At 35.3% G+C, this 19,390-nt stretch overlaps 1 protein-coding gene and 1 long non-coding RNA gene across 3 annotated transcripts; both read right to left on the bottom strand.

Moving 5' to 3' along the window:
- Positions 1-989: 989 nt before the first annotated feature.
- Positions 990-3,574, bottom strand: LOC311079757. The gene is made up of 2 exons (XR_014605455.1): positions 3,016-3,574; positions 990-2,028 (listed from the first exon to the last, which is right to left on the bottom strand). It is a non-coding gene; the product is annotated as an uncharacterized lncRNA (long non-coding RNA).
- A 4,508-nt stretch (positions 3,575-8,082) lies between these two features.
- Positions 8,083-16,368, bottom strand: ca7 (carbonic anhydrase VII). Of its 2 annotated transcripts, XM_084109886.1 has the most exons (7): positions 16,165-16,320; positions 13,770-13,967; positions 12,193-12,311; positions 11,997-12,092; positions 11,358-11,420; positions 10,689-10,844; positions 8,083-9,151 (listed from the first exon to the last, which is right to left on the bottom strand). In XM_084109886.1, the coding sequence occupies exons 1-7, from the start codon at positions 16,199-16,201 to the stop codon at positions 9,029-9,031; spliced, it is 792 nt and encodes a 263-aa protein (XP_083966012.1). In that variant the 5' UTR covers positions 16,202-16,320; the 3' UTR covers positions 8,083-9,028. The 2 variants fall into 2 exon arrangements, with proteins under 2 accessions (XP_083966012.1, XP_083966013.1); XM_084109887.1 differs by lacking the exon at positions 11,358-11,420 and having other exon boundaries at positions 16,165-16,368.
- Positions 16,369-19,390: the final 3,022 nt, after the last annotated feature.

Here is a 19,390-nt window from a genome sequence, read left to right as displayed (position 1 = left end):
AATTTTTTGACTTCGTTTTTAATACACTGCATGTTTTGCTAACTATTTCTCATATTTCAATCGCTGATCTGAACTTACAAATGTGCTTCCAGAGTTTTCATTTACGCTCCCTGAGTTTTCGTTTATGCTCCCTGAGTTTTCGTTTATGCTCCCTGAGTTTTCGTTCGCCGTTCTGACACATTTCTCTCGTGGGGGCGGGGCTAGTAGCAGTGTGTTCTCATTGGTTACTGAGCTTTTGATTGATGGCTTCGTGACCTGGAAGTGAAGACGTCAGTGGTGTTTATGTGTGGATGTGAGCGTCTGTAATCGCAGCTTTCTATTTCATTTTAGTGATATTAAGTTATGTTTGTTTTTTTATTTTCTCTGTATTTACCTGCTGCTACTACTTAGTTGGCAGAAGCTTTTTAGGAGCACAAGAGATCTATTCAGTCTATTCAGGTGTAATTGCACATTAAAGTACTGTCTGTATATAATACTTAAAATATTGTAGTGTCCAATGTTTTCGGAGAATATTTGTTTATTCCTGATGATTATTTTGCATGTTAGGCTGTGATTAGGTTCAGCTGTTACAATTTAAAGAGAATACTACTAGCAAACGTGTGTGATATTCAGCCGTCAAGAAAGTCAAACTTCAACCAGGTAATCAAGGTTGGCAACCATGGCTACTCCATCACACTACTCATTGTTAGCATGATATACGTTTACACCATCAAAATTAATGATCACTTAAATAAGAGGAATTTAAACAATATGAAAATTACAGTCGTGGCCTGCTGTCAGATACAGACCTCAAAGGGCATTTCATTACATATGTCACACAAAGAGTGTTCTTGTTGCCATTTTTTTTAAAATTGATAATTGTATTTAGTTATTTCATTTAATTAACACTATCTTCTAACATTTAAAATTGTAAATAGATTTTAACAATCATCAACCGTTTCAATCGTGACTTATACAACCAGTTAAATAAATGTAATTGAAAATATGAATTCAAATAAATGTACATTCTTTATTGTCACTAAAGCATATACACAAGTAACACAAGTGAAGGTCTTGGATGCAATTGTGTTGTGACAGGAAAGACCCGAATCCACAAAACATTAACTGCATAATATACATGTAATGCACAGTATTCTCATGATATACATTACTATACAAAATGCACAATTACTAATACAGAATACATTTTAAAAATTCATATACATTTTAAATGTTGCAATGATTCTTTGAGCAGTTCCTGTTGCAGTACAAGTAATAAAGCAGTGACTGGACACAAGCAGTGCAAGGATAGTCCACCCAAAACATAAGCATTCTCTCATCATTTACTCTCCTTCATGCCAACCCAGATATATAGGAATTTCTTCTTGACATAAACATAGACAAAGATATTTAAGGAAATAATCCATCTCTGTGAGTCCATAATACAAGTGGATTGTAACCCATGTACGCAAGACAGTTGGTCGGAAGTGATTTTTAATAGTTAAAACAGTCACATTATTAGTATATATTGTTTGACTTCAGAAGGCATTGATTCATCCACTGAGGTCGCATGGATTACCGTCACGCTCACTGTGTGTGGTTTTTAAAGCGTCTTTAGGACTCGCAGAGATGGATTACTTTCCTTACAATCTTAATTCGTGTTTATCTGTAGAAAGAAAGTAAAATGCATCTGGGACAGCATGAGGGTGAGTAAAATAAGAGAGAATTGTATTTTTGGGTGAACTATCCCCTCAACATTCATATGCTATTGGTATGCTAATCCAAGATCAGCATAGTTTAATAAGAATAAAGTGAAACCTCTTGTGTACTTGTGAACTATGTTTGTTTTAATCTAGAGGAAATTGAAATATTTGCTAAATAGTTTATATTAAAATAAATCAGGTGTCTGAAGATCAAGATCCCAGTCATTCAAAGGTGATGTGTCTGAACAAAGTAAGATTATTGTCTGATAGGGACAGTGGATCTCTGGTACTATCACTCCATCCTCTGTGTCAGCATCAGGCTCATTCAGCAAAGTTGCTCCACTCCCTGGAAAATGAGAGAGGAAATGTATTATAATCTAACAATACAAACTGCTTTGAACTCCCCATACAGTAACAAGTTGCAGACTTAAAATATTTATTATATTTATATTTAAGGGATTTTACAGTACTAAATATTTACCTCGGAGTCAAGACGCATTTATCATCTGTAATACTGTTGTGTAACCAGTAGATGGCTGTATTGCCCTATATATAAACATATGGATGTGTATTCCCTAGTTGCTGGATGTTTTCAGTCTTAATTACTTGCATGTATTAAGTTTTTAATTTGGACATATATTTATTATTAAAGACTATTAGAGATTTAACATTTGTCTCAGAAATGTTCATTTGAAAGGCACTTTTTTCATTATTATTAGTCAAATATGGACACAGAAAAAGCAATTTGTTACTCATACTAGATACATATAATAGCTTTATCAGTCATCTTTATCACACAAAAGTAATCAGAATAAATATGGCAACCAGGGCGATACTTCAAAATAATTGTGTTTACATATTACGAACAGAGATGTGGTCTGTAGTCAAGTCGTGTCTCTCCTCTTTCAAAAACTTTGCATCGCAAATTAATCAGCAATTGAGAAATTCAGGTTTAAATAGCTTTATTGGCATGGTAAAAAAAGGCTTTACATTGCCAAAGTTGAATCAGGCAGACAGCACTATATGGTCCTTTGGCATCAGTCATTGACTGATACACTACAGATAGGCTACTGTACAGTACTCTAGCTCAATGTTGTTTGGGGTGGCTGGGGGGAAATATGATCTAATCGAAGCAAATATGATCTAATCGAAGACTGTAACCGAATGTAGATAAACAAGTCATGTAATGATTGGGCTAACAGTTAAATCAAGACAACACAGCTCAGCTGTATAATGTTATGGGCTCTCACTGAGCTCTAAAATGCCTCTACACCTGCAAAAAGCCAGTACTAATAGTATTAGTATAGTATTAAAAAAAAAAAATGAGACTCACCACGAGTAGGCTAACGTTATCCAGTATCCTCCTGATCGATATAGCGACGATGACTAATGATAAATATCATTCGTCTGTGCTATTCCTTCTATAAGAGATGATCTCAACAATATAGTGTAGCAGCAAATAAATACAGATATAAACTTAATATCACTAAAATGAAATAGAAAGCTGCGAATACAGACGCTCACATCCACACATAAACACACCACTGACGTCTTCACTTCCAGGTCACGAAGCAATCAATCAAAAGCTCAGTAACCAATGAGAATACACTGCTACTAGCCCCGCCCCCACGAGAGAAATGTGTCAGAAAGGCGAACGAAAACTCAGGGAGCATAAACGAAAACTTCAGAAGCGTAAATGAAAACTCTGGAAGCGCATTTGTAAGTTCAGATCAGCGATTGAAATATGAGAAATAGTTAGCAAAACATGCAGTGTATTAAAAACGAAGTCAAAACATTTGCCTGCGATTTATTCTTTTTTAGTTTTAGAGAAATTTTTTTTATTTTCAATTTATATTTTCATTAGTTTCTTGAAAAGCTACGTTCATTTTTATTGGCACAAGAATAGCTCCATATTGCTCACCCCGCCCCTCTGTTCTGTGCCTACACCGTTTAAAATAATAATACAAAAACCATAACGCGTTGTTCATTATAAACGTGGGATTATGAATTATATTGAGAACGTCGTACATAGAAAACATGCCATAATGTACCCTGAGTGTAAAAATAGCCACATTCATCATGAAGCGTGCAAGCTATTTGCAAAGATTAATATAAAGATTAATATAAAGATCAATTAAAACGTTACACTCACTTGTTCTTCTGGAGGTTCAGCAGGAACACGAATAGTTGGTACTGATCCTTTTTTTCTGGAGCAGCTTCTTAGCAAAAACAGCTTTATACTGACCCTCGTTTGTAAAGCAGTCTGGTGAAATGATTCGCGCAAACATGACAGCATTGACGTTGATCGTGGGGAATATTCCCTTCGAAAACAAACTCAGCCACTGCGTCTTCAGCTGTACGGATTTAGAAACATAATCAATATGACTGATGTGTTCGTTATTACACCCAAGAACAGAACACCACAATCGTTAGACGCCATTCTACTCAGCACTCCAGCTATCAACAATGAACGCGCGTCGGCGAGTGCTATGATTGACAGCTCGCTCACGAGGGCGCGAGGGCGGGTCTGTGTTTGAAACGCTGCTGTCAATCACCCATCGTGGGAGGGGCGTCGATATTGTGACGTCACAATATCGAACAGCTTGATTTGAGACAGGAGGAAACATATAAGAAGATTAAAAAAAAAAAACACTGGATGGATTTTTATCATTTTATGATGGTTGTGTACAGGCACTGCCAACACACATTTCAGTACAATCAACTTGTAAAAGTGCATGTACCATTATATGACCCCTTTAAACTCATTCTTTCCAAACTCTTTCTTTCTTTCTTTCGGCAACTTGTATGAATGTGTGTGTATGCGTGTGCGTGTGTTTATGTTAGATATTAGTTTATGTGTTAGCATATAATCAATAAAGTATTGTTAGTATTTGAAAAGAGAAGTATTACTTGTGTTTTGTGCTTACGAATTATTGTCTTGAACTTCGATCTAAGTTACCTATGCTTTTACCCTTGATTTATTTAATTTACTGTTAGCTGGGAATTACTCTTTCTTGGCCAGGAAGATATTATATTTCCTAGAGTTAATAATTGTTTATGTTTTCTGTTCATTGGATAAACTGATAAAATGATCATACTATTGATTCTGCTACAGTAAATTCTGAAAATAATCAAATTATTAATTATTGATCATAATCCGTTATGAATAATAATTAATCATACTTATACGGGCGTATAAACGCTACAAATAGCATCCGCCATGGAACAAACGCGCCTGCTTTTAAAGGGGATGTGAGATGACGCTCTGATTGGTTTATTTCACGTTACGCCCAAACCACACCTATGAGTAATGAAGCTACTTCAGACCAACCCATTTTAGATTTGTGTCGGGCGCAAAAGTCATTTATCCCGTCGGTATAATAGCAACAGCGCCCGAGATCCGCCCACAAAGTTACTTGCGTTTTGCGTTTGATACTTGCGTTTCAGATCGTTAAAATAGGGCCCTGAGAACCAATAGATCGAGTCCAACAACCCCAAAGCTTCACAGTCGTTTTCTCTTCATGGGTTCGACATTTCATTTGTTAACATTAAGCAGTTTTGATTTACATGCTGTTTAATGTTTGATGATCACGTTATTTTACATTTGAGTGAGCAATCTTCTATCGCTTGTTTCAGCTTCTTCTTCTCCTGTGTTTTGATCCGGAGATTCTGTACTAGAAGATGTGTCATAGCGCCCCCTACCGTATAACAGTGAAAACATGGATAGCTGGAAAATTCAGTCAATGGTGGGGAAAGAGTAAAGTAGAATTAAAGTAAATTCCTATGTACACTACCAATGGACTAGCCTACACAAACATTCAGATCTATTTTATATCAATATTCTAATCAATATTTTCAAACAATGTAAGTTTCTTAAGACTGTATATGAAAAACTATGTTAAAAAAAAAACTATATTTAACAGGCTACTCGATCAAAAGAGTTAACACAACTACACGCCAAGTATACTTTGAATACTTAATTATACTTAAAGTATATCTCGATCAAAAAATTTAGTACACTTAAGTGTAATTTTAAGTATATTTCTGAGAAGTATATAAAATTTAGACTGAAAGTATACTTTCTTATTTTTAGTTTAAAAGAAGTATACTAATAGAACACTTGAATAAACAAATTTTTCACAAGGGAATCCCGGTTTGTCATGTGCTTGTGTTTTACAAATGACAAGCCATGTGCTCACAACAAACAGGACTATTATAGCCATGTGCTAATGGGACAAGGAAACAAATAACAAGCCATGTGCTCTCCTGTTGATTGTCTAGCCCCTCCCATCTTGTTACCTGATTATTGATCCATTTGCACCACCTTCCTTCCCTCCTTACCCTCTTTTGTTTGCTTCCCTATTGAGTCTCCCTGTATTTGCAGTCCTGTGCTGGTTCGTCGTCTATGTTCTCTCGTGTTTCCTGCCATAAGTTCTGTTGTTTCTTGATGCCTGACTTTTCCCCCACAGGGAGTTTTTGTTTGTATTTTTGTTTTATTTTTACCACTTTTAAATACCCATTGTTTCTGCACTTGAGTCCTCGCTCCTTTCATCAACCCAGACCGTGACAATTTCCTCATATGGCCTAACATGTTCGACGTTGCAGAAAAACTACCAAAACTATGTTTATTAGATTAAGTGACATTTATTCATTCATTCTAATTCAGTTTTTTTTTTTTTTTTTACTCTACAAACTCTCTGTTTAGTCTGTTTTTGGTAAAGTTACAACTTTGGTGTTCAAAATCTAATGCAAAAAATAAAATATATGAAAATTTCAACTTCATTTGGTTGGTTTTATGTTGTTTAAGTTAGCTTTAAGAAAATAAATGCCTATTTGTAAAAAGGAAAGTTGATTATTAAATTAGTTTTTTAAAGAGGTCAATTATATTTAAAATTGTCATGGGTTTGATTCAGAATCAGCTGGTCAGTTTACATGCAGATGATGCAACTTACCCTGACTCCGATCAACTTACACCAAACATGGGGTAAATTGAGCCACATGAACACTTTTCTCATATGAAGCCATATTTTTAGAACCCTTTGTCATAGATGCTCTCCGATTATTTACAATGATAGGAAACATCCTAAAATTTATTTACTTTCATTGTACCTCTGTTTTATTTTCTCCTATCTTGAGGACCACATAGCCTAAGTTAAAAAAAAAAAAACTACCGAGGCTTAGTGATGCAAATGATGAAATTATGCATTTTCAGATTACAAGCCAACATTAATATAGTTTAAAGGAACAACAACCCGCTATTATAAAATATTTTAGAGCTACAGTAGGCTATCATGAATCTTTGTATGTGGTTTAATTTTATGTCAGTGTCTCCATGTATTGGTCCTGCAGAAATATATTTGTTGCATATGTTTATTGGATCAAAACAATTCGATTAACATTCATCATTTCAAATTCAAACCAAAGAAATTTGTCAACTTCTCAAATGTTGAGTAGCTCTCCCACCACCGATCCTATCTAAACTAATTGCAAGTTATTGTTAATCCACATCTCACCATTTGAGGGCGCCAGACTAGTCAGAAACAATCTGTAGAAAGGTTCAGTACTCCTTTAAAATGCATCGCTAATTCGTGACAACTGACTGATTAAAAGAAACCAATAGATATTTATCGAGAACAATGGCGTTTTATTGAGCTGTAACTGTTTGGCAGCATTTTTTAAAGTGTTTTTAATGCATTTTTACAACAGTGGTCATGAGACACTTAGGATCTTACTGTGCTGTATGCAGGCTGAAGTAGATACAAAAATTCAGAATGTCTCAAGCCACTGCTTGCTTCCTCTTTTAGTTTCTTTAATTTTTGAAGTGAGCAGCAGGACCAAAATATTGAGAGTGGTGACAGTATGTTAGCAGGATTGTGGTCATACAGAAATAAGACCACATGGAAAAGATACAAGGGACAAATCACTTTTGTGGAGAAAGTAGTCTCTAGAATCACAATAATTGTAACTTTGTCTGCATCCAGAAGGCCTCTACTTTGCTGCAGTGGGCAAAGGTTTAAGAAAGGTGAACAAAAAGTAAACTCAAAGTGTGAAGACTAGGCGACGCTTAAATTAATTGTATATCATTGCATTATATAACAAAACATCCAACCAATTCAATATTCCAAGATTTTTTTTTTAGCTAATGTTGCACACAAGTGCAGTTCATCCAGCTGTCTCTAAATATGATTTGTCTTCATTTTGAACTGTATCTGTTGTTTGTAGTAAAATAAAATAAAATCTTGTTTAAAATGTGCTTGTTTTTGTCTTTTTTAAATAAATGTCAAATAAAATATTGCATAAAAACATTTTTATTTGTGGCACAAAGTATAAGTAGCTACCATTTAATCCGCAAATATAATGACAAACAATGTCAAATAACAATGTCAGAAACATTGACAAATAGATTATTAAAATAATTTTATTTTGTACATATTTAAAATAAAGACTAAATACAATATAAAATATATATATATTAAATCTTGCCAACCACCAAATACAGCCAAAGAAAAATCCCTGTAGTTTCAACTGGATGTTATCCAGAAGTCGAGTCTAAATATGGCACTGACCTTATAGAGATCTTAACTCTCCTACAGCCATGCCAGAGATTCCATTAGGAATTACATATAGGAACTGTTTTTTAAGTGTGAGCAGTGTAATCCATCATTCATTTCAACCTCCACACATCACCCTCCTATTACAGTAAAAGCATTTATAAGGCTTCACTGACAGCACAGGAACATTCACTACAGTGCAGTGCAGTGTTAATAAAAGAGTCTGTAAAGACTTACTTCAGTCACAACAATCGGATAAACAGAAATGCTATCTATGTATATCAGTGAGACATTTCAGTGTAATAATGCAACGTTCAGTATTAATCATCCAGCCACCATCAGGTCTATGTTCTTGAAAGCACCACCTGCCTTACTATGAACAGCTTAAATGACACATGCCTTATCAAAAGTTACCAAGAGCCTCTGGTGGAGACTAACGGGTTAAATTTCAGGCTCCTGGATTACCGATCCTTTCCTTTAGCAGTGAGAAAGCAGACGACAGCCGGCTTGTCAGACCGGACCCTTTGGAAGCACAAATATCTCCTGCAACAAGGATCTGCATGCACAAGCCTGATCAAGGTGGATGAGAAGGGATCTAAAACTGTAGAGCCTCGGATTCAAAGAGCTCAACGTGAAAGTCAAACTGTGTTCGAGGTCATCGGCCAAAACCTTTAAGCAGCAGACAGAGTGTGACATGATTGAAAAAAAACCAAACCCTTAATTTTCATACTTCAACCTCAGGGGTAATTCTAGAACAGTGTCTTGAAGAATGGTTGATCACAATAAGCAAACAGGCTACTTAAAAGAGGCCCGCACTTTTCTGCCTTTCAGTGGCTGTGGTGGTCGGAAGTTGTTCTCCATGTACTTTCGGTCCTCTTCCTCCTCTCCGTTAAACAGCAACATCCGGAACTTTCCCATCTAAGCCCAGAAAACATGAAAAACAGCATGTAAGGCAGAACCTGGCAAAGTGACAAGCCGGCACTGCAAAAGAAATCAACTCTGGTTCCACATCTTATGCAACAGGCTTGGGTCTCCATGCTGCGAATCTCCTGAGCTTTTTCCACTTTTAGCTCAATCAATCATTTTAATAAGCTGTACATGATCAAAGTCGTGTGGCCTCATGCCAGACGCGCCAGGCCGCTGTCACGACCGTGCCGCCAACATGCCAACCTGCTCATACTTACTTTAATGCAATTTCCTATGACACAGTCTGAGGGATAGACAAGAGCCGGAGACCAAATCCAAAGCAGTCTCTTAGATGGACACAGATCTATGTATCTGAAATGGAAATCTAGTAATATGACACTAGCAAAGGACATACACTACCGTTCAAAATTCTGGGGTTAGTAAGATTAACGTTATTGAAAGAAGTCCCGTGCTCAACAAAGCTGCATTTATTTAACACAACAATAAGAACAGTAATATTGTGAGATTTTATTACAATTTAAAATAATGCTTTTAAAATGCAATTTATTCCTGTGATGGCAAATCTGATTTTTTCAGCATCATTACTCCAGTCTTCAGCATCACATGATCCTTCAGAAATCATTCTAATATGCTGATTAAAATTTTTTTTTACCATTACCAATAAGAATAGTGTCTTCTGGCACACCATGATACATTTTTCAGAAGAACAGCATGTATTTGAAATAGCAATCTTTAGTAACATTATTCATGTCTTGACTGTGATTTAATCAGTCTAATGCATCCTTGCTGAATAAAAGTATTCATTTCTGTAGTGTAGTGTGTGCTGCACAGGTCTTGTGCTTAAATTACCTTTATAGTGTGTTGAATAAGAAGTAGGATTTCGACTGTGTTTAATGCCACGACATGCACATTTTGTCTGAATGAAAAACTTTGACCTGAACCCTCCCATTGCAAAGGATTAATTCACACTAATTTTGCTCACTCAGACTCTATTAAACATACATACTTAGACCATCCACATCCATACAGAATAAGAAATAAGAACATCACTCATTTATAGCTATTGTGCATGTTAATGTGTTGCCTTGACTGAGCAGGGCTTTAGTTATGAACTAAACACTATAATGCTTGTGTTAAGTCTTGTAATTACAATTTTATAATATATACACTGCTTTTATGAATAATAATTATTTATACTACTAATTCAAAACCAATTACAGAAAACAGACATGGCCTCACGTCCAGATCATTTCTGACCAGATTCACTATCATCACCGACATACTGGGATGTTGTGGATTATCCCTAATTTACATCATTACCAATGATTTTGATTCACCGGGAGTGCTTCCCACATCCATCTCCCTCCACAACCATTCATTTTCATAAAACGACATCTGTCAATTGGCCAGAGGATGCTCATGACAAAACACTAGCAATACAGTTTATAAATAAGGTACAATCAAGTTTATCGTGTGAACAAACTAAAGAAGAAAATAATAATAATAATAATTCACAAAAGCAACCCACCTGCTTCTCGGACACATAAATAGGTTCTTTCAGCACAATCCATGTGACGCTCTCATACAGTGGAGGAGTGGTGAGAGAGCCTGGGTACGTCCAATATTCCAGACTGTTCGGCAGGAGGCACTTTGGGTTAAAGCCCTTAAAATCAACCACACTTCCCTACGAGAAACAAAGAAACATCAAAGGAGTGTACTGTAAAACTAAAGATGCTCTGAACAGGGATGTAGGGGACACATGCCAATATTTTCATAAGTGGTCAACTAATATGACTTTTGAAATGCCTAGTTCTCAAAATATTACATTTAATCTTTTACAATAGTGATCTGAATAATCAGATCATTTATTAACGTCAAATACTCAAAATACAAGAGCCAATACCACACTAATCTGTGGTGGCGTCAAAAAAAAAAAAAAACCTGAGAGGGACTCATTTGAATTCTTAAAAACTGATTAACATATTTCAAGACATACATTTCCAAATGAAATCACATGCAAAGAGGCATCTGGGTGTTTCCAAATCCTATCAGATGCAAAAATGGGGATTCAAGAACCACATCCATTTGGTAAGCAACCTGAAGACCTCTATTGTTTTAATATATTCATTCATGCTTTCTCTCTGCAATAGCCTAAAGAAATTCATATATTCGCCAGTTTTTATATAAATACACATACCTTGAATTTAACCATATATAAGGCATCTGTTATCTGATGAAGAGCTTTGTGTTCATCACCTGACTAAAACAAAAACACAAATTAAAAGGGATTTTTTTTTTTATAGACATTTGGTAACACTTTATTTTGATGGTCCACTTTAGACATTCTACTAACTATAAGTAACTTTGCAACTACATGTCAACTAACTCATTATTTTTGCAACTACATGCCAAATAACTCTCATTAGAGTATTAGTAGACTGTTAGGTTAGGGTTAGTAGAATAAGTTGACATGTAGTTGCAAACCTACTATAGTCAGTAGAATGTCTGTTTGGGGAGCATCAAAATAAAGTGTTAGCATACGGTCTATTGATACTCTGGTAGTTGACCTGTAGTTGCAGCTACTTATAGCTAGTGGACCATGTATCTTATATTACCTTATATCTAAAGTGGACTACTGAAATGGTGTTAAATTACATTTTTATCTTTGACAGGAAAATAAGTAAACTCATTCCTCGATATGTCTGTTTATTTATACAACCATTATTTTTATTTTCTTATCCTCCAAAATTAAGTAATGTGATTCTTATACAGATCACATGCTCTTGAACTAATGCTGTATTATTTGGTTCTTCAATGAGTGCTGATTCACACTAACTTCCAGAAAGATGCCAAGGACAGCCAGGCCATCAGGGGCTGCTGCTGCCTCACCAAAGGACTTGTACTTTATGGCGTTCCAGTGAACCAGATGAAGCTGGAGAGAGACAGAGGTCACGCCAAAAGATTGTGATAAAGCACAGAAAGAGAGAACATGTACATCGAGCAGACGGAGTGTCACTGTCCTGCACCCTCACCTCAGACACATAAGTTTTCCCACCAACCGTATGCTCAGAGCCACAGCAACCCTTGCCTCCCCAGTGGAAGTGAAACTGTTTAAGTCTGTACATGTTTTCCAGAGGCCCTCCTTGGATCACTGCCACAAGAAAAGAGCAGTTTAAGCAGGGCATTTAAATAAAATAAAAAGTTTAACTTATTTTAACTTGAGCGCTGCGTTTTTAGAACACTGCGTCTTGCATGAAATGCTGCACACACGTCTGTTTTGCATATTTTCATTGGAAAACAATGGAAAAGCAGAGCAGTGAAATGCAAAAAGACGTTCTGTGTGAACATCCAATAACTTGCATTGTAAAGTGACTATCGCCTTTTTTCTCAGACTCACTCAAAGTGCAATGAAGGGTAAAGACAACAAGAATCTACACACTAGCATGAAGCATCCTTTATCTCTCCTTACATTTACACAACTGAATTGCATTTAGCACAATGACATGCATGACATATTTAGATAAATTATATGAAATGGGTGGTTGGTATCTTGCAAACCCAATGTCTAACTACTATAGTCCAGTTCAGTGAGTAAAAACCATCAGTCTGATCCCACTGGAGCCAAGATACTGTCTCCAGCCTCACTTTCTTCTTCTTCCTCTCTTTACAACTCTCTCTCCTCTTTTGTTTTGTTTAATTCCTAGATATATTTCTCACCGATCATGAGGGACACTTTGAACATTTCAACAAATTGGCAATGACAACTTAAGCAACTGATTGCTTCCCAGACCTTTATGATGGCTCAGAAACCACAAATGCTGACAATTGTCTATTTATTCAAGAGCTTCCCTTTTGATTGATTGTTGAGCGAACAGAGTTATAACTATTTTTAATGTGTGCAATTTCACATAACAGTCATTAGGTCAAATAGTGAGGTGGAATGAGAACTGAAATGACAGGGTCATTGGAGCAGAAAAAGCTGAACTTTTCAATATAGACTGTTGTGGCCCAGTGTAATTTTAATATTAATCCTAAAATAACGTTATTTATATTTTCAGTTTAAAGTTTTAGTAATTTTGTTATACAGTATGTTTGTCATTTTAATTAGGTTTTTTTTTTTTTAAATAAAATATATTTCTATTTAGCTTTAATTTATTTTTATTATTTTACCTTTAGACATTTTTGTACTTCAACGGAAATCAGTTTGCCTCTGCAACTAACTGAAGTTCTTTAAAGTTTAAGTTTTTCCATTTAATATTTATATTTTATTTTACTTTATTGCAATTACCAAAAGCAATTTTTAATAGTTTTAGTTTTAATTAACATTAGCAACACTAGTGCGGCCTTATTCAAAAACACACACTACAAGTCAGTCATTCATCTTTCATAAGATCTCATTTTCAGCTGGCTAAGGTTCTTCTAAATAAACCTGTCTATAGCATTCAATCTCACAGTGGTCTCGCACAACATGAGAGCTGTGAGAAGAGGAAGAAACAAGTTGTGTGTAAAAACCCAAACATGCAGAACTAAACATTGCCTGCTCAAAGCGGTGTTCATTTTGTGACAGTAACATTTTTAAAGCAGTAATAATCTTGTCACTGATACCAACCTGATCGCTCATCTGAGTCAATGAACTCCACTACTACAGAATGGCCATTGTTTGATATGGTGACCGAGGTGCAGTTGTTGTAAGACAGCGAGATAGGAGACAGTCTGGCATCAAATACAGCTTCTGCAGGGACTATATCAATAGGTGATTGGCGGTTACCCTCGGCAATGGGATAGTCTTTGAGCCACGCTGATGGACCTAGAAAACAATGTTTAACAACCAACCAGAAAGTAATAAACAAAAGCACAGTGTCATACCTTATACTGGTTTGGTTTTAACGTTATCTAGTGAGTGTGTATGTGTATGTGTATGTGTATGTGTATGTGTATGTGTATGTGTATGTACATTTTTTGTTGAATTTTAGACTGTCAGAAAAATAATATAACAAAGGTAACACATGGTTGACAATTTTACAGTTTGTTTTGACATTCAAGCCTGGCGTGTAATCTATCACTTACTTACGATACAAAATCATGATAACAGAAATGACAGTCTAAAATTTTTCCCTTCTGGAAAACCTAACAAAAAGTGTTTAGCTCTTGAAAGAATGATGTCATTATGGCAATTTATTTTTATTATTATTATTATTATTATTATTATTATTAATGCAATTTGTAACTTTAAAAGTCTGGGTACACAAATTAATTTATTATTAATGCATAATTTCAAAAAAAATAAAATAATACAAACTCTATCTTTCATTACCATGCATTTTGTTTAATCAAAATTAGCATAATTACATTACAATTTGCTAATAAAGAAAGTAAGTTGAAAACAGCAGTGTGGTCAGGCCAAAATCAGGCTCTCTCATGATAAAGGGAATAAATCCTTTAATAAATCCTTATCTAACACAGTAAAATCAGTCTCAGCTATTCATTGTTAAACAATTTTTAACACACAGGCCTACACTGACGCATTTTTATTGTGAGTGTAGCATACAGCATTTTCTAAGTCTTGCAATGTTTGTCCGTTTTAACAGAGCATAGGCCTACAGCCTAGTAATGTTTAAGCAGCAACTATCCCTTTAAAAGATAACTGGGCTAATCTCGCATTAACAGTAGATTGGGCAGCAAAATGTGCTACGCTAAATCTAACGACAGTTGACTTGACATATTAATGAATGAATGACAACAAACACAAAAACTGTCCCAATGGATGTTGGCTATTGATCAACACAAGTCTGTTAAATAGACATTCAGAAAATGTATTTTAAGACGTTTAGAATGTATGAAAAAGAATGCATGTAGGCCTATGTTTTTTTCTTTTAAGATATTTATCAGATGTAGGCTGCACAACATCAAGATGGTATGCTTCAAGATGAAGCGCAGCCTATATGCTACATAATAATAATGGAATACAATTGATAATTAAACTGTGGTTTAAATGTTTTTCTATCTTGCATTTTATCAAATTATGGATGTCATTTTTTTTTTTTTTTTTTTTAAATGAGCTTCTTGGTCGACTAATGATTAATCGTGCAAGCTTAATTTATATAAATGTAATAAGGCCAGCATATTTAAAAAAATATATTGCTACCTGTTGCTGTCAAAATAATTATGGCCCATTTTAAAAGTTGCCAAAAAAAAAAAAATGTGTAGAACTTTTCCTTTTTTTTTTAACAGCTTCCACGCATTCTAGTTGAGCGGTGACTTAATGTTTTTTGTAAACAGTTTAGAATTTGATAAATAAACCCTTAGACTTATTTTTTTTAAAACAAACAAAAAAAAAAGTGAATTTTTTTGAATGCATTATGACAATTTAGTCACAGATATGATTTAACCTTATTATTGTGCTTTTCTTGTTATTTTTTCCCCCTTTTCTTTTCAGAGCAATTATATTTTGATGTAGGCTACACTCTCAGAAAAAAAAGAAAAAAAAAAGAAAAAAAAAAAAAGTACAAAAGCTGTCACTGGGACAGTACCCTTCAAAAAGGTTCTAAAATGTACACTTTTGGAACTAATATGTACCTTTGAGGGACTAATATGCACTCTTTAGGTACAAAAGTGTACCTTTTGAAAAGTTACCGCCAGTGACAGCTTTTGTACCTTTTTTTCTGAGAGTGTATACCCAAATTCAGGATTTTTTTATTTTTTTTATTGTTCATTGATAGCGATACAACCACGCTTCATTTCCCTGATCATGTATTGTATGTATATGTAGGCTATGTATAATTTTTGCAATAAAAAAATATATAATAATAATAATATTTTTTTTTTAAAAGAATATGATAAATAAAAGTCTATTTTTTAATGCATATAGTAGCTTATATTACCGCGAAGCACAACCGGTGTTTAGCAGTGGCCAAAATTAAAATGGATTCACAAAAACGTGTTTTTTATGGACTGATGCCTTCTTGTAAACTAATTGGATTCTTAGTAACGATAACTTGACTTACCGTTGTCCTTCCCATATCCCCAGTGATGGCCAGTCATTGCTCCTCTTCTCTGAGCAGCGGATAAGATGCTGTACTGTAGGCTGTGTGCAGTCGGCGAGTGTCTTGAGTGCTGCTGTGGAGTGAGTGGATGGACTCTAATGACAGAGGTAACAGGCGCTGTGATTGATTGACAGATGAGCTGATCCGCTCAGGCCCCGCCTCCTCTAAAGCCGATTGGACTGTCCGTACCGTGTGTTCAGGACTTCTGTCTTGAATACTTTGACTTAGTTGCATTTAATTGAACTGTCTACTAAAGCCTAAATCAGGGATGCCCAATCCTGCTCCTGCCGATGGACTGTCCTGGGGTGCGTTTCCCGAAAGCATCGTTGGCCAACTATGGTCGCAAGTTCATCGCAATGTCCATTGAACTTGCGACCACAGTTGGCTAACGATGCTTTCGGGAAACGCACCCCTGCACAGTTAATCTCCAACCCTAATCAAAGACACCTGCCTTTAATTTTCAAGTGATCCTAAAGACCTTAATTGGTTGCTTCAGGTGTGTTTGTTTAGGGTTGGAGATGTGAAGGACAGTCGATTGGGGTCACCCCTGGCCTAAATGAACTCTGAAGATAGCGTGGCTGGCATTACCTTCGTCATGTGGCTGACATTTAGCACTCGACACACTTCATTTATAATTAGGCCTATAACAATCAGAATGTAAACGTGCGGCAACCTACTGTTTTCTTTGTATCTTTAATTCAATTTATTTCACCGCATGTACTGTCTAGTGTGGCGTTTGCTAAAAACAAACTATAGGCTAGCCTATAAGGAATATTTCCTGTTGGGTTTAAATAACTGCAGGGACAGGACTAATTGTAGGCAATGAATATAAGCCTAGATGATAGCCTTGTCTTGGTGAGCTCTTGCGTCTGAGGCACCAGGGCATGGTTGGTAATCAAGCACTGACAAATGTAAAAGAAAATCAAGCTTTTATTATTATGACAATATCACTGAAAGACTTCAACCACCTACCAATAATTATTCTTAACAATAGGCTAGCCTATAGCCTACTGATGTTTTATAATGATAAGAGAATTTTTTTTATCACTTTTACTGTTTGATGCTGAAAAGGGGACCGAATGAAAAAAAGACAGCAGTCATGTTAAAGGAGTAGTTCAAACTACTTAGTTTACTATTTTAATACAAGTAGTACATTTTTTAGTTTATGAAAGTACACACTGAAGTGTACTCTCAGTAAACTATTAGTTTATACTGCAAGTATACTTGTAAGTTTTCTTTAAAGGGGTGGTCGATTATGATTTCACTTTTTTAACTTTAGTTAGTGTGTAATGTTGCTGTTTGAGCATAAACAACATCTGCAAAGTTACAACGCTCAAAGCAAAGGGAGAAATTTGCTTTTAAAGGAATCAATTTTTAAGGACAACAAACGGCTGGTAGGAACTACATGACATTCCTCCCGGGTTAGTGACATCACCAACCCTAAAATTTACATAAACCCCGCCCCCAGAACACGATTTATAGATTATCAAGACAGAATATGCTAATCAATGACTAGAAGATAACTACACATAAGCTACATAAATTCATATGTAAAAGATTTTGACCTGTTAAGCAATCTCGTGTTTGCTGTGTAGTTTTTTCTCTCTCTAATGAATCACAAAGCTACAGCAGTTTAAGCCACTGTTTGACATTCTGTTTAAAAAAGAAAGAAGTTGTATACAGTGTTTAAAAAATGTACACCTAGTGTTCAGGTTCTTGCAATACTGCAACAAGTTATTGTTTTCCACCGCCAAATAACAGATTCTAGTGAGATAGTATAGTAGTTATGTGAAAACAGCTGTGACAGCAATAAAAATTTCAACGCCAGCAAAATGTGCACTATGACAAGACATTTACACTTTGCTCTAACAGCATGCTAGTGCTATTACAAAACATTTGATGCAATAAAAATAATGTGTTTGAGTCAGAACTGCTGTCTGGGAGACTCTAGAACTGTAATTTCCAAAAAATAATATAACACCAAAATAGCTACTTAAAAACCTTGGCTGCCATGGTACAGATAATACAGTTGTAGAGTACAAGAAGAGTACAGTGCAACTATAAATATTATAGGATATACCGTAAAAGAGCAGTCAGTGAAGTTGGAGATGTTGTATATTGTATGTTGCTTTTATCCAAAGCAACTTACATTGAACATACATTGTATTAGTTCATGCAATCCCTAGGAACTAAAGTGAGAAAAAAGTACTGAACATTGCTGAATGATAACGATTTTGAGATAGAAAAAAGAATAATAATATTGCTGGATCGTGCTAGTCTGATGCTTTTTGTTTCTTGAAGGCCACTGAGGAGGCGGTCGTCATCAGGTAAGAAGCTGTCATGATGATGCAATGATGTGAGGTTGTAGTTCATTTGAGGACTTGATGAGAAATTCTTTTATTCTCTCTCTTTATGTGTGGCTCTCTCAGGGTTGTTAGATCGAGTGTCCACATCAGCAATATTATCCAACCCCAGACGCCGAATCCTGTCAGAAGATACCGGGTTTGTCTGGTAAGTCTTATCTGGTACCCCAAATCATACCCAAACCTGTATTAGCTGACTTAGCGAAAGAGAAAGCCAGAGAAGAGAAGAGGCAGGAGATGAAGTAATGATAATAATATGAGCAGGGTTTATTGAATAGGGAGAGTGGAGTAAGTTGAACCAATTTTTTATTTTATTTGTTTTACTTATGTGGTCCTCAAAGAGAAAATTTGGCAGAAGTACAATGAAAAGTAATTGCAGGATGTTTCCTATCATTTCAAATGACCAGAATGCATCTGTGACAAAGGGTTCTAAAAATGTGGCTTCTTATAAAAAAGTGTTCCTGTGGCTCAATTTACCCCAGGTTTGGGATAAGTTGATCCGACTCAGTGGGTAAGTTGCACCATCTGGGTGTAAACTGACCATCCAACTGAATCTGAATTAAATCCATGGCATTTTTAATTTAATTTAATTTAATTTAATTTAATTTAATTTAATTTAATTTAATTTAATTTAATTTAATTTAATTTAATTTAATTTAATTTAATTTAATTTAATTTAATTTAATTTAATTTAATAATGAATTAGAAGGAATGAATAAATGTCACTGAAACTAATAAACATTTTAGTCAAAAGGTTCTTGGCATAGTTTTTCTGCAATGTCAGCATTGACTACAATGAAGGAGGAAAGATAAATGATTAAGCA

This window comes from Abramis brama (assembly GCF_963993115.1).
Source record: "Abramis brama genome assembly, chromosome: 3".
NCBI lineage: Eukaryota > Metazoa > Chordata > Actinopteri > Cypriniformes > Leuciscidae > Abramis > Abramis brama.
This window is presented reverse-complemented; position numbering and strand designations above follow the sequence as displayed.